This window comes from Mustela putorius, unplaced genomic scaffold, assembly GCF_011764305.1.
Source record: "Mustela putorius furo isolate JIRA1106 unplaced genomic scaffold, ASM1176430v1.1 tig00000095_pilon_pilon_pilon, whole genome shotgun sequence".
NCBI classification, from domain to species: Eukaryota; Metazoa; Chordata; class Mammalia; order Carnivora; family Mustelidae; genus Mustela; species Mustela putorius.
In genome coordinates, this window is record NW_025421280.1 from 36,614,158 (window position 1) to 36,627,786 (window position 13,629).

Consider the following 13,629-nt stretch of genomic DNA (forward strand, 5'->3'; position numbering starts at 1 on the left):
TTGAGGCTTACAGAGGGTAAATATGTTTCCCCAACACCTCACAACTAGGTGATATGATTCAGAAATTGCTGTTAGAGTCGGAAAGATGGGTCTGGAGGTCAGTTCAACCGCACGACTGTGAATGAGTCATTCCAATACCCCAAGCAGTTTCCTCCTCTGTATGGTAGAGATCATCATGGTAGAGATGCCTGAACTCAGTTTAATGTAAAAATGCATAGAAAGCCCTTCACAGGGGACCCGGCACTCAGTGAATGTTAGAGAGTCTTGTTTTCTGCATGGAAAGACAACCAAAAGGAGGTTACCCAAAAGGAAATCAGTGGTTATTTCTGGATATTGACAAACAACACGGTTTTTACTTTCATTTTCATCCTAAAGCTAGCTCTGAATTGTTGGAACGTTGAGTGAGCAGGAATCATTGTCATAGAAAAAGAAAGAGAACAATGATGTACTGTGTGTTGGATAATTGAATTTAAATTTTAAAAATTTAAGAAAGAAAAGAAGGTTAAGGGAGATGGGGAGAAAAAAATGTTTGGGGAAAAAGTACCTACATCCACATCCACTACCCAGCCAGCTTCCACCTGATTCCCATATAACATGCTGGCGGGTTTTGAGGGGGTGCGTACTTACCTTTGCACGTCACTCCTGGGCCCCTGAACTGCGTCAGTCCGTTGCTAGACAGAAAACCTCGTTTGCAAGTGCAGTAGTAACTATCCAAAGTGTTGGTGCAGGTTGCGTAGGCTGGGCACGTGGTGGTATCCAGACACTCATTCACATCTGGACAGTACAGAAGGAAGAGGTCAGGTTAGAGCTCCAGGGTGAGCTTCAAGGGGAAGGCAGCATGAGAGCATGAAGAGGACTATTCTGGGCTGAACTGTGCCCCACCCCCAAATATGCTGACGCCCTAAACCCTGGCCCCTGAGAATGCAACTTTATTTGGAAGTAGGGTCTTTGTAAATGTAGTTAAGACCTCAGCATGGATGAGATCCTTCTGGAGTAGGATGTTCCTGATATGACTGACATCCCCTCTCTGTAGAAAGCCAAGGCATGCCAGCACTCTAGCAGATCTAACATGATTTGTCTGTGTCCAGGCCTCCCATTTCCCCCTTCCCACTGTGTTCTAACCACACGGACCTCCTTGTAATGCCACCAAACCTCTTGGCATGGTCTTGCCCCTTCATGCTGTTTCCTCTGCTCAAGGTACCTTCACAGCTCACTCACCTCCCTCTGGTCTTTGTTCTAATAATAGCATCTCAGCAAGGTCTTCATTATTGAGCACCGGCTGTGTACTGGGCACTGTTGTATGCACTCAGCACACAGCAGTGAATGACAGACACAAATCCTTGCCTTCCAGGAGCTCAAAGTCCATCAGGACAATAGACTTAATCAATCACAGATGCTGTTTTTTTTTCTTTTTTAAACAAAGAATTGTTTTAGAAATTGTCTGAAAATTAATTTCATTTCCAGCTAGATTTACCTCTTCCTGGAGAGCAGTAGTAAAAATCACTCACTCCAATGAGTGGAGATGCCACTCACTGGCTATGTGTCCTTGGACAAGTTACTTAACCTCACCGAGCCTCAGTTGTCCACATCTGTGTAATGGGAATTATATGAGTATACATACTAAGGCTGCTCTAGCCAATAAACAAGTAGCATTTGGCATCTACCTGCTTTTCTCCATCCCCATAGACCTTCCTCTGGATTCTACATCCTTAAATCCTCCATTGTCCCCTCCAATCTTTTCTCCACATAGTAGTCATCTCTGAATACAAATTTGATCATCTACCCCCACCCCTGCCTACAGTGCTCCTACACTGTACTGCCTACAGTATCACACTCAGAATTAAAACCCAAACCACTTAACAGGACCCATGAGGCCCCAGTGACAAGACCCCACATCTTTAAGCCTCTCATCTCATGGTAGTTCCATTTCCAGACTTCCCACCTCAGGGCCCTGGCATATGCTATTCCCTTGACCTCTGCTTTGCCTGACCCATTCCTATTCTCTCCTTAGGTCTTGCTTAACTGTCATTTCCTCCAAAACACCTCCCTTGACGCTCCCAAGGTTTCCTGAGCTCCTCCTCTATGACAACTACCATAATTACAGTTGTTCTATTATTTATACGATTAGATTTTTTTGTTATTGTTTTGTTTATTTGACAGACAGAGATCACAAGTAGGCAGAGAGGCAGGCAGAAAGAGAAAAGAGGAAGCAGGCTCCCCACAGAGCAGAGAGCCCAACGCGGGGCTCGATCCCAGGACCCTGAGATCATGACCTGAGCTGAAGGCAGAGGCCCAACCCACTGAGCCTCGCAGGTGTCCCATGATTAGCTTTTTAATGATCATTTCTCCCGCCACACTGTGAGCTCTGGAAAGACAAAGCCAGACATGGAGGCAGGCTTCTAGGTGCCTGGGAAGAGACTTATTTGATATTATCATTCCTGTGGTCATCAGAATAATAGCCCCTTGGTAGATGACCACATCCTAATCCCCGGAACCTACGAATATGGTATGGTACGTGGCAAGGGAGCACTAAGGTTTCAGATGGAATTAAGATTGGCAATGAGGTGGCCATTTGCACCCCAATGTTCACAGCAGCAGCAGCCACAGTCGCCAAACTGCGGAAAGAACCAACATGCCCTTCAACGGACGAATGGATAAGGAAGATGTGGTCCATATACACTATGGAGTATGATGCCTCCATCAGAAAGGACGAATACCCAACTTTTGTAGCAACATGGACGGGACTGGAAGAGATTATGCTGAGTGAAATCAGTCAAGCAGAGAGAGTCAGTTATCATATGGTTTCACTTGCTTGTGGAGCATAAGGAAATAACATGGAGGACACGGGGAGATGGAGAGGAGAAGGGAGTTGGGGGAAACCAGAGAGACTGTGGACTCTGAGAAACAAGCTGAGGGGTTTTTTTTGGGGGGGGGGATGGGTAAGCCTGGTGGTGGGTACTGAGGAGGGCACGGATTGCATGGAGCACTGGGTGTGGTGCATAAACAATGAATTCTGGAACACTGAAAAGAAATTTAAAAAATAAAAATTTTTTTTAAAAAAGATTGGCAATCAGCTGATCCTAAGATGAAGAGATTATTCTGGATTAACCAGGTGGGGCCAAAGTAATCACAAAGGTCCTTATAAACAGAAGGCGAAGCCAGCAGAGGCAAAGGGACACAACGTGAGAACGACCTGGCCAGTCATTGCCAGCTTTGAAAGTGGAGAAGGAGGAACACAAGGCAAGGAATCCAGGAGGCCTCTAGAGGCTGGAAAAGGCAAAAAGACAGATTATCCTGCAGAACCTCTTGAAAAGAACACAGCCCTGCGGACACCTTGATTTTAGCCCAATGGGACCCACTTTGGACTTCTGATCTCCAGACCCGCAAGGTAATGTTTTTGTTGTGTGACGCTACCAAGTTTGTTTATTGGCTAGAGCAGCCTTAGTATGTTTACTCATACAATTCCCATTACACAGATGTGGACAACTGAGGCTCGGTGAGGTTAAGTAACTTGTCCAAGGACACACAGCCGGTGAGTGGCATCTCCACTCATTGGAGTGAGTGATTTTTACTACTGCTCTCCAGGAAGAGGTAAATCTGGCTGGAAATGAAATTAATTTTCAGACAATTTCTAGAACAATTCTTTGTTTAAAAAAGAAAAAAAAAACAGCATCTGTGATTGATTAAGTCTGTTGTCCTGATGGACTTTGAGTTCCTAGAAGGCAAGGATTTGTGTCTGTCATTCACTGCTGTGTGCTGAGTGCATACAACAGTGCCCAGTACACAGTCGGTGCTCAATAATGAAGACCTTGCTGAGATGCTATTATTAGAACAAAGATCAGAGGGAGGTGAGTGAGCTGTGAAGGAACCTAGAGCAGAGGAAACAGCATGAAGGGGCAAGACCAAGCCAAGAGTTTGGTGGCGTGACAAGGAGGTCGATGTGGCTAGAACACAGTGGGAAGGGGGAAATGGGAGGCCTGGACACAGACAAATCATGTTAGATCTGCTAGGGTGCTGGCACGCCTCGGCTTTCTACAGAGAGTGGTGGGAGCCATGAGGTGTCTGAGCACAGACAGGACAGAGCTGGACTGGGGTTTTAACAGGGTCCTGTGGCCCCTGGCTGGGAGATGAACTGTAGAGGGGCAGGATGACCAGGCAGGAGACACCTGCTCCCATCCAGGTAAGCCGGGATGGTGGCTGCAATCCTGCTGGGAGCTGTGGAAGACACAAGATTGGGGGTTTCTTCCGAAGGTGATGCTAACAGTATTTGCCAATGGACTGGGTGTGGGATGTGAAAGAAAAAGGAGTGAACGGTAAGGTGCCAGCGTCGACTGATAGAGTAAGAAAGCACTTCATAGAATGCTGCAAAACCTTCTTACAACATGCCTTGTTTCCTTTCCCTGCAGGACATCTTAGTTGTATCTCTTCTCACTAACAGTTTCCTCTTTCATCTGCAGAGGCAATGCTGTTCTTTGCAAACTTCCTGCCTTTCATCTGAGTTTCCCGTCACCCTCTTCCTCTGGCTCAATCGCTCACAACTCAAACCCACCCCAAACCAGAATCTCAAGCCAGGTCTGTGTGACTTGGCACCAACCAACCTCTCAGCTCATCTCCTACCTTGTCCCACCAGCCATGCTCACCTTTGCTCAGTTCCCCCAATTCTTTCTGGTCTCAAGAACTTTGCATGTCACTGCAAAGATCTTAGGACTTGCCAGCCTCCCGAATTGCACGAACCAATTCCTTATGACAAATTTTTTAATCTATATGTATCCTTCCTATTGGTTCTGCTTCTCTGGATAACTCTGATAAATACAAACACCTTCTATACATTAGACACTATTCTAGGCACTGTGGATTCAGAAGTGGAACAAGACACACAAAATTCCCCATCTTCACAGAGCTAATAACCTGGAGAGTTGAGGGTAGGGGATACGATGTCAAAAATAGGGTAGTCACTGAGATGACTCATGAGCTGAAACATAAAGAAGATGAGGGAGAGAGCCAAGTATATATGTAGGGCAAAAGCATCCCAAGCAGAGGACATAGCTCATGCAAAGGCCCTGGGGCAGGACTGGACCTGAGGTATTAGAGGAGCAGCAAGGAGGGGTGTGTGGTCAGAACAAAGAGAGCAAGGCGAAGAGAGGGAGGAGGGCAGGGCATGGAGGGGATGGAGCAGGTCGTGTAGGGCCTTAGAGGTCTCCAAGAGGATTTGGGCTTTGAGCTGAGGGTGGTGGGAGTCCTGGAGGATTGTGGGCAGAGGAGGTGGAACTTGACTTGGGTGCTCCCTGGTGCCCTCTGGTGGCCACTGCAAGGGCAAGAAGCCAGGAAACCCCTTCAACAATCCCCCTGAGACAGACACATGCTCCTCAGTTATGAGCCAAACAACTTAATGGATGATCACCTAATTGACCCAAGCATAAAGAGACTCCAAAGGGCAAAAGGACTTTTGAAGTTAGAACTAGAGCTTCCATTTCACTGGTGCCTCCCAAGCTCCAGGCTCCTTCCGTGCTTTGTCTGCAAGGCCTTACAATAGTGCTTCCAGATGGGTGGACCTAGTAACCTCGGTTTTCCCAGGACTTCCCTGGTGTTAGCACTGGAAGGCCAGAGTCCTGGGAATTCCCCTCCCGGTAAAAGACAAGCCAGGAGGTTGGTCACCCTACCTCAAGGTAAACACAAGGACTCCATTTTACAGATATGAGAACAGAGGTCCAAGAGTGTTTCCACAGATTTCCCGAGGTCACACCATCAGTCAGAATGCAAGAGAAGTTAAAGCAGAATGGGTGAAGGCTGGCAGGGCGTCTGGGGGGCCTGGTCACTGTCCTGACTGTGTCTACTCACTACGGCTTTGGCCCAGCCAGTATGAACCAGATAATTTCGGTTTCTCTGAGAAAAGAGAGCACTGACACAGTTGTGCACCTGCTATGTTCCAGGTACCACTTGAAGCACTACCAGTTGGATTAATTAACCTGTCTGACTCTCATTTTCATAGAAACTGAAGTTTTAGGGAATTTACTGAAATATGTGAGGACTGGAACCAAGATTTGAACCCAGGAACTATGACTCCAGAGCCCATCTCTTAACAAGAGCACATGGAGTCAAATCCTCACAACTAACCCATTAGGTCGGGGGGAGGGTCACTGCAATACCCATTAATCGGACAACAACACCGAGAGCCGAAGGTGCTCGCCCAAGGTCTAATTGCCTTCAGTCTGGGAGGCCTGTTCCCAGAACACGTGCTCCGCAGCTGCCACCAGCCCCACAGCAGAGCAAGGAGAAGCCATCAGATCCCTTTGAACGTGGCCGTGAGCCAGCCAGTCTCCGTATTTCCCCGAGTGCCAGTGATTACAGCAGCAAGTTACGAAAGCAGGAGTGGGTATGAGAAGGGGAAAACCCAGTCTCCTCCTGGGGATTCGTCCTACACCAGTTCATGAGTCCTTGCCCGGTAAGAAGGGGTGGGAGAGCGGCCATTCTTGGCACCCACCACCCCCCATCTGATTTACTGGCATGGCATGCGGATCCCCCAGGCAAACACTGGTGGAACAGGTACAGGTGAGTTACAGCATAGTCTCTGCCTTCCCCCTGAGCAGGTGAACCTCTGGGATGCATTGCACACTCCAGGCTCCTTGTGAGACCAGGCTGTGTGGCTAAAACTCTCCTAAAACACCTTCCAGGAAGGTACTTTCTCTCTCTCCTCCCTATCCTGCTCCCCTCAGTCTCCTGCAAGTGTTTCCTGAGAGTCCTCCCTTGATGAATTACTCACACAACAATCCTATCAGCTCTGCGTCTACAGAAAATGACCAAAAGCAGATGGTCATTCTTATTTTGATGAAAAAAAAATTTTTTTTGGTTTGTGTCTTTTTTAAAAAAAGGTAATGATTGCTTTTTTAAAAAATTCAAACAAACAATGCAGAAGTATATAAAATTCAAAGTGAAGATCTCTTAGTCCCCCATCTTTACACCCAGAGGCAACCACTGTCAAAAGCTTAGAGTGAATTCCCTCCAAGCTAAATCCTATTCATAGACTCAGTCATGCAAGTGTATTATTAAATAGGAATAAATTTATAAATTCACACAATTTTCTTAACGCAAGTGAGATCACGCAATATACAATCTACTGTGCTCTCCAAAACAGTAGCTACTAATCATATACAGCTGTTTGCTTTTAAATTTCTGAAAACTGGGGTGCCTGGGTGGCTCAGTTGGTTAAGCATCTACCTTCAGCTCAGGTCGTGATCTTGGGGTCCTGGGACCAGGCAGTCTGCTTCTCCCACTCTCTCTGCCCCTCCGCCTGCTCAAGAGTGCACACACGTGCTCTCTCTCACTTTTTGAAATTAAGGAGGGCACGTGTTCTCATGAGTACTGGGTGTTAAACATAAATAATGAATCCTGGAACACTACATCAAAAACTAGTGATGTACTGCATGGTGACTAACATAACATAATAATCATTAAAAAAAAAAACAAAAAACCTCCAAGAGTAACCTAGAAGGACAAAAAAAATCTTTAAAAAATAAATAAATCTATGAAATTAAATAAAACAAAACATCCCATTATTTGGTCCTACTGGCTTTATTTCAAGCGTTCAGTAGCTGCTTGCGGCTAGTGGCTATTGTAGATTCAGAGCAGGTCCATCATCCTGGAAAGGACAACTCTGTTGTCCTCTTGTTTTTTCAAATCAGAATAGGTCTTGCAAACCAAGAGCAGCAAAATTTGTCAAGCGTGGAAGCTGGGTGATGGGTACATGGGAGTCTGTTGTCCTGTTTCCCCTACTTTTGAATGTTTAAATATTTCTATAATAAAAAGTTAAGGGGAGGATATGTTTGGGGCAACTTTCCGAGTCAGTGCATACAGACCCAGCTCATGCTTTTGAACAGCTATGTAGTTTCCACTATGCCCATGGGCATTAACTGTGCCAGGGACTGGCTTGGAAGCCAAAGTTCCACGGTATGCAACTGTCAGTAGCAGGCAGCTTACCCACCACGGACTGCATTTCCCAGCTCACCTTGTGTCCAGGTATGGTCCTATGACCCCAAGCAAATACCCCGTGCCTCACCGCCAGACCTCTGTTTTTAGAATGTGGGTATGCCTTCTCCACTGTTACTCTTCCCTCCTGCCACAGTCTGAAGAAGACTCTGAGACACTAGCATGGCTGAGCCACCCAGATATCTCTACCCAGATAGAAGGCAGCTGGGTCTCCAAATTACCATTCAGAGGAAAAGCTCTGACTGGCCAGAAATATTTGCATTGGACTCTAAACCAAACAAAAATTAAATTTATTTTTAGTAAGCCATGGACAGCTTTGGGTTTGTTACAGTAGCTAGGGTTACTCTAACAAACACAATGTTTTATCCAACTACTCCCCTCATGTAAAAAAACATTGTTTATTCCAAGTTGTTACCAGAATAGTATAAAGCACATCCTTGAGTGTATGGTGAGGTACGTCTGTACTTTATACAAACATCTCTTTGGAATAAATTTCTGGATTAGGAATTGCTGTATCAAAGTGTATATGCGTTTTCATAGTATTTTATAAAGTATGGTATAGAGAGGCAAGCACAAATATTTTAAGTATGTACTTTGGTGAACTATCACAAAGTTAACATCCCAATTCCATTTTTAATTCCAATCTTTAATTCCAATAGTGCTTAGTTTTCTCAAATGTTAAGTCTTTGGAATTTCCACTTACAAATTTCAAGTATGTGCCTTGACTATAACATCTCTCACACTCTCTATGTGTGAGACTCTCATAGAGTCTTTTATTTATTTATTTATCTATCTACCTAACTTGCCTGCATAGTGTCAGGCCTCAGCTTGGTCCCAGAGCTGTGGAGAGTCACACGATGACTTCCTCACTGGCCAAGGGCTTTCTGGAATCAATGATAATGACTGATTTTTTTTTTTTATCAAGGTGATCTTTTTGGAAATAGAGTGATAGGATTTTCTTTTCCACTTATATGGGTGTGAACTCCCTTCCCCAACACATTCTGCTGAAAGATTTACTCTCATTCAGGAGATTTTAGGACGTCTTAGCAGTAGACACACATGAAAGCGAAACGGTAACATTCAAGTTTTAATTACCAAACTGGATTTGGGTTGCCAGGAAAAAAGATGGTAGTTATGTAAGGTAATGAAGATGTTCGTGAACACTATGGTGATAATCTTTCTCAATATATGTGTGTGTAAGGACCTACTTAGCCAGAGCGACTCCATCTCGGCTACACAGCCATTTTGTTGTTCGTGCAGTAAAACTTAAACTGACCCTGCCCCCTCCCCAGAGGAACTTACTTAAAAACAAATCTGGGAAACCAGTAAAATATGGTTGACCAGTCCCTGATAACAGAGCCCAAATACAAGGACGGGTCAGGTCAGATGGAGACATCCAATCAGTAAAGCACACATACTATCTCCCTAACCATCAAAAAAATGTAAACCCTGCCTTTTGGATGTTAAACTTGGGCGCCAATTCTGACCAGAGTGATAGGCTAGTTCAAACAGCTACTATAAGGTAAATTGTAATTCAATTGGCCACCCACGTGTGACCTAACATGACTAAGAGACGGTCCCGGCTGGTTGGTTTGATTCTTGATACTGGCATGAAATAAAGCTTTGCTTGACCTTCGCTTTGTATCAGTCTTGATCCTTTGATAACGGACCCCAACATGTGTATCATATCAACACGTACACACATTAAACTTACACGATGTTATATGTCAGTCATATCTCAATAAAAAGATTTTGGGGTAGCCAGGCTTGAAGGACTAGAAAGTAGAGCTTTCATTAAGCCATGGTGTAAGAGAAATAAATACCTTTCACAGGGGAAGAGAAAAATTGTGGGAAGCTAATAAAGAGAGATGAGAGGGACCCACCAGAAGCCCTACTCCTCTGCCACATCACCTCAGTAACTTCTGGGTAGGAATGGATGAATTGGGGTATCAAGGCTAGGGGCTGACTTCTCCCAGCAAAAATTAGGTGGAGTTTCCCAGTCTAAAAGAGAAGTTTGCTTTCTGCTGCTGTCACATCCAACACGGTATGAGAGCCAAGGATTAGAATCTACAGAAGGAGGTAGCTAGTAGGTGGTCAAAAAAAATCTTCTGGGTTCCTATAGCCTGAACATGGAAAGTAGAAGCTCCTGCATGGACCCCTGGAGGGTAGAGAGCTTCTGAGAGGACTACCAGACAAGCAAGGTGGGGCCATGCTCTACCAATGGACAAAACATCCTATCCACAGTCCACCCTTGACAGCCACAAGATCCCATAAGTTGCCCCTACACCAACACACAGCCACCATCTTGGGAGGACCAAGAGTAGAGTAAGAAATTCGAAAGATTAACTCTTTGCACAACACAGACTGAATTTCCCAAATAAGGGTGAGCCAGGAAACAGAGACACTGAGAACATGAAGAACTGGCAGTGTTTTACTTCTCCATCCAGCAGCAGCTTATGTAGAAGATGAGAACAATTAATAACGTTTTTTAAATGCGTTTTTTTTCCACATTGAGTTGTAGTTTGAGTAAATTCCATCCCTATTCCTAGTACCATTTACGAAGCTCTTATCACATGTACCAAGTAGTTAACAAAGTTACCTCTTTCGACTGAAGCTTCACAATGTCCCTGGGATGGTAACCTGTGTTAATTGTATTTCACGGTTGAGGAGAGTGACCATCAAGAGAGGTTTCATGTGACTCATCCGAGGTCACACAGTGAATCCACGGCACATAGGTAAGTGCTTGGACGAGGAACCAGGAGACCTGGATGTTACTTATCCCTTGCTCTGTCACTAAGTATCTCCCAGCAAGTGTTCAGCTGCAGCTCAGCCTCCTGGGACAGAAGGGTCTCCTCCCCCAAAAGCATCTTCCCGCACATTGACTATATGGATTTTCTTTGACCAGCTTACCAACTGCCATTGATTCCAATGGGAAAACGACCCAGAAGAATAGATGACAATACCCTACGGGGAAAGAAAAGAAAAAACACCGTGAACCATCGAGAAGCAATGTGCTCAAGCTGAAAAAAGTGCTCCTGGAATGACCTCATATAAGTAGGTTTGATGAATGTAGACGAGAGATCCAACAGAGTGACAGACATACAGTATGTCACATAATACAGTGCCATTCCTGCGTTTCTGCACTTTATGTTTTTCATTTTGTTTGTATTATCTTAACTTTCTTTTACAAAAAAAGTTCCAGCTGGTTTTCAAAAACAGACACTAAAACATGTATTCTCAAGAGAAATGACATCTTCCTCAAGAGGGCAAAGTTTGATTCTTAGGGAGAGATGAAAAAAGTGTCCAAAAGGCAGTGTAGCCTACCAGCATTTAGTTCTTCTTTGCTATTACCACCTCTGTGACTCTTACCCCCAACACACCCATCTTTGCCCCACCGCCACCCTTCTCTTGAGTACCATCCCCACCTTCAAGCCCATCACCACCCACACTACCCCCATGACCACCCCCACCTCCACCACTCCCACCACCTGACCTCCACCACCCCATCTTCTCCCCCTCCCACAATCCCTACCCTCAGTGTCGTCATCACTACTCTGATGATTAAGTCCAGGGCAGAGTAAGGGGCACTAGTAGCTAATACAAGCACTGACACCACAAAGCAACAACTTGGCGTTCCTGCATTTGCAGTCCACGAGTTACCTGCTCCTTCTAAGGATCCCTGCCAGTCAACAAGTCCCACAGACCCAAACTCCTGACATCCCCATTCATTATCACCAAAATTGTTTTGCTCCTTCATCATTTTAGATTTTTTTAAAGTTTTATGTACTTATTTATCAGAGAGAGAACAAATAAGGAAAAGAGCACAGGCGGGGGGAACGGCAGGCAGAGGGAAGCAGACTCCCTGCCAAGCAGGAGCCCAATGCGGGACTTGATCCCAAGACTCTGGGATCATGACTTGAGCCAAAGGCAGATGCACCACCAAATGAGCCACCTACGCATCCCTACTTCATCATTGTAGAGGGAATAGAGCACTGTTTTTAAGCATACCAACTCTGGAGCCCAAATGCTTGGATTTAAAAATCTGGCTTTGCTAATTATTGACTGCATGGCCTTGGAAGACTTACTTAATCTCTTTGCACCCATGTTTTCTCCTTCAGAAAAAGATGCACTGGACCACAGCTAAGGAAGCCCACATTTGTTGTTCAAAACATTGTCCCTCATTCATAGATTTTTTAATCATTATGTTCAGTTAGCCAACATATAGTACATCATTAATTTTTGATGTAGTGATCAGTGATTCATTAGTTGTGCTTAACACCCAGTGCTCATCTCTCTCATTCATAGATTTGGACAGTGACCAAAACTTGAAAGACATGACGAAAACCACAACATAGGCCATAAATAAGACCAGTACAAACTGACACCTGAAGAAAGGGAAATAACACAACAGACAGGAAGGCTCCATCTCATGGCTCAGGCCTCAGCACAAATATCACCCCCTCCAAGAGGTCTTCCCTGACTTCCCCGTCCAACATAACTCCCAGTTACTCTCTTCTTTTGTGGCACTCCCACTGGCTGAAATGCTTTTGTGTAGTTATTATTTGGGACAGCATAGCCTAGTAATGAACAATGAGGCATACGACTCTGGAGCCAGATTTCTGGCTCTACCCCTTGTGAGCTAAGTAGTCTTGGGCAAGTCATCTAATCTCTTTTGCCTCAGTTTCCTCCTTTGTAAAATGGGGCTCCTAGTCACCCAGTATTTGGAGGCATTTTGTGAAGTTATTTGAGGAACTTAAAATGTTGCTAGGTGGGTGGTTACTGTTATGGCCAGTGGCTTCTTTTCTGCCTGTCCCTCCCATGAGGATGTCAGCCAAGCAAGAATTGCTTGTTTACCACTGCTCTCCCCTCCATGCCTACAAAGGGACCTGGCACATAGTAGGTGCTCAGGAAATACATGTCAAATCAATGACTATAAAGAAAGTCTGCCCTGACAAAGGGAATTCTCTGTGCTCTGTGATTTTTGTCAAGGGCCCCACAGTGAAGGTGTTGGCAGTGTCCAACCTAGAATTGGGGTCTCTGGCTGGACACCCCATGGCCTTCCCTCTTCCCTTGAGTATACATCCAGTGCAGGCTTCCCTCAACCCTCCCATCACCATTCAGCCCCACACTTACCCCAGAAGAGGAGCAAGCTGGAGCTCCCCATGGTGCCGTGTTTCTCTCATTCGAAGAGGGAACCTCTTCTATGGTCTTGAGATTTTCAGTAAACAGAACATGTGGGAAGAAGGGAGAGGTGGAGTCAGAATTGCTCAATGCCACCAGAGCAAGACAGCACTTTTTGCTGAATTGCTGCTGGATGAGGACAGCATGGCAAACCCCTAATTTTTTCTTTCCACCATGGTGAAGAAAAATTGGTCTGGCTGATGTGTCACTGTGTTCTCTCTCTCTCCAATCACTCTCCTTCCCTCCATTCTTGCTTCTCTTTCCCCAGCAGCACCCCCCTCTTGACCATCTTTCATTGCTCCCAACTATAAATAAACTACTATAATTTGTCTATAATGAAGCAAATCCCACTCAAAGGTCTCCTTCCAGAACACCCCACACAAATAACCACCACAGCCATCATGGACCAGGTGCTATGCTAGACACATTGCCAATAAAATTTAATTTCATCACATCACATCAATA

At 45.2% G+C, this 13,629-nt stretch overlaps 1 protein-coding gene across 2 annotated transcripts in view; it reads right to left on the reverse strand.

The window, feature by feature from the left end:
• The window catches only part of ADGRE1 (adhesion G protein-coupled receptor E1), a 47,183-nt gene extending 33,968 nt beyond the window's left edge, over positions 1–13,215 (reverse strand). For both annotated transcript variants that reach the window (XR_006608226.1, XM_004771619.3), the window contains exons 1-3: positions 13,117–13,215; positions 10,894–10,947; positions 628–774 (exon numbers count right to left, since the gene is read on the reverse strand). Coding sequence is in view for 1 of the 2 variants with exons in the window: in XM_004771619.3 (XP_004771676.2) it covers positions 628–774; positions 10,894–10,947; positions 13,117–13,147 (232 nt within the window). In the remaining variant the exon portion in view is untranslated. The remainder of the gene's footprint in view (positions 1–627; positions 775–10,893; positions 10,948–13,116) is intronic.
• Between the last annotated feature and the right edge of the window lie 414 nt (positions 13,216–13,629).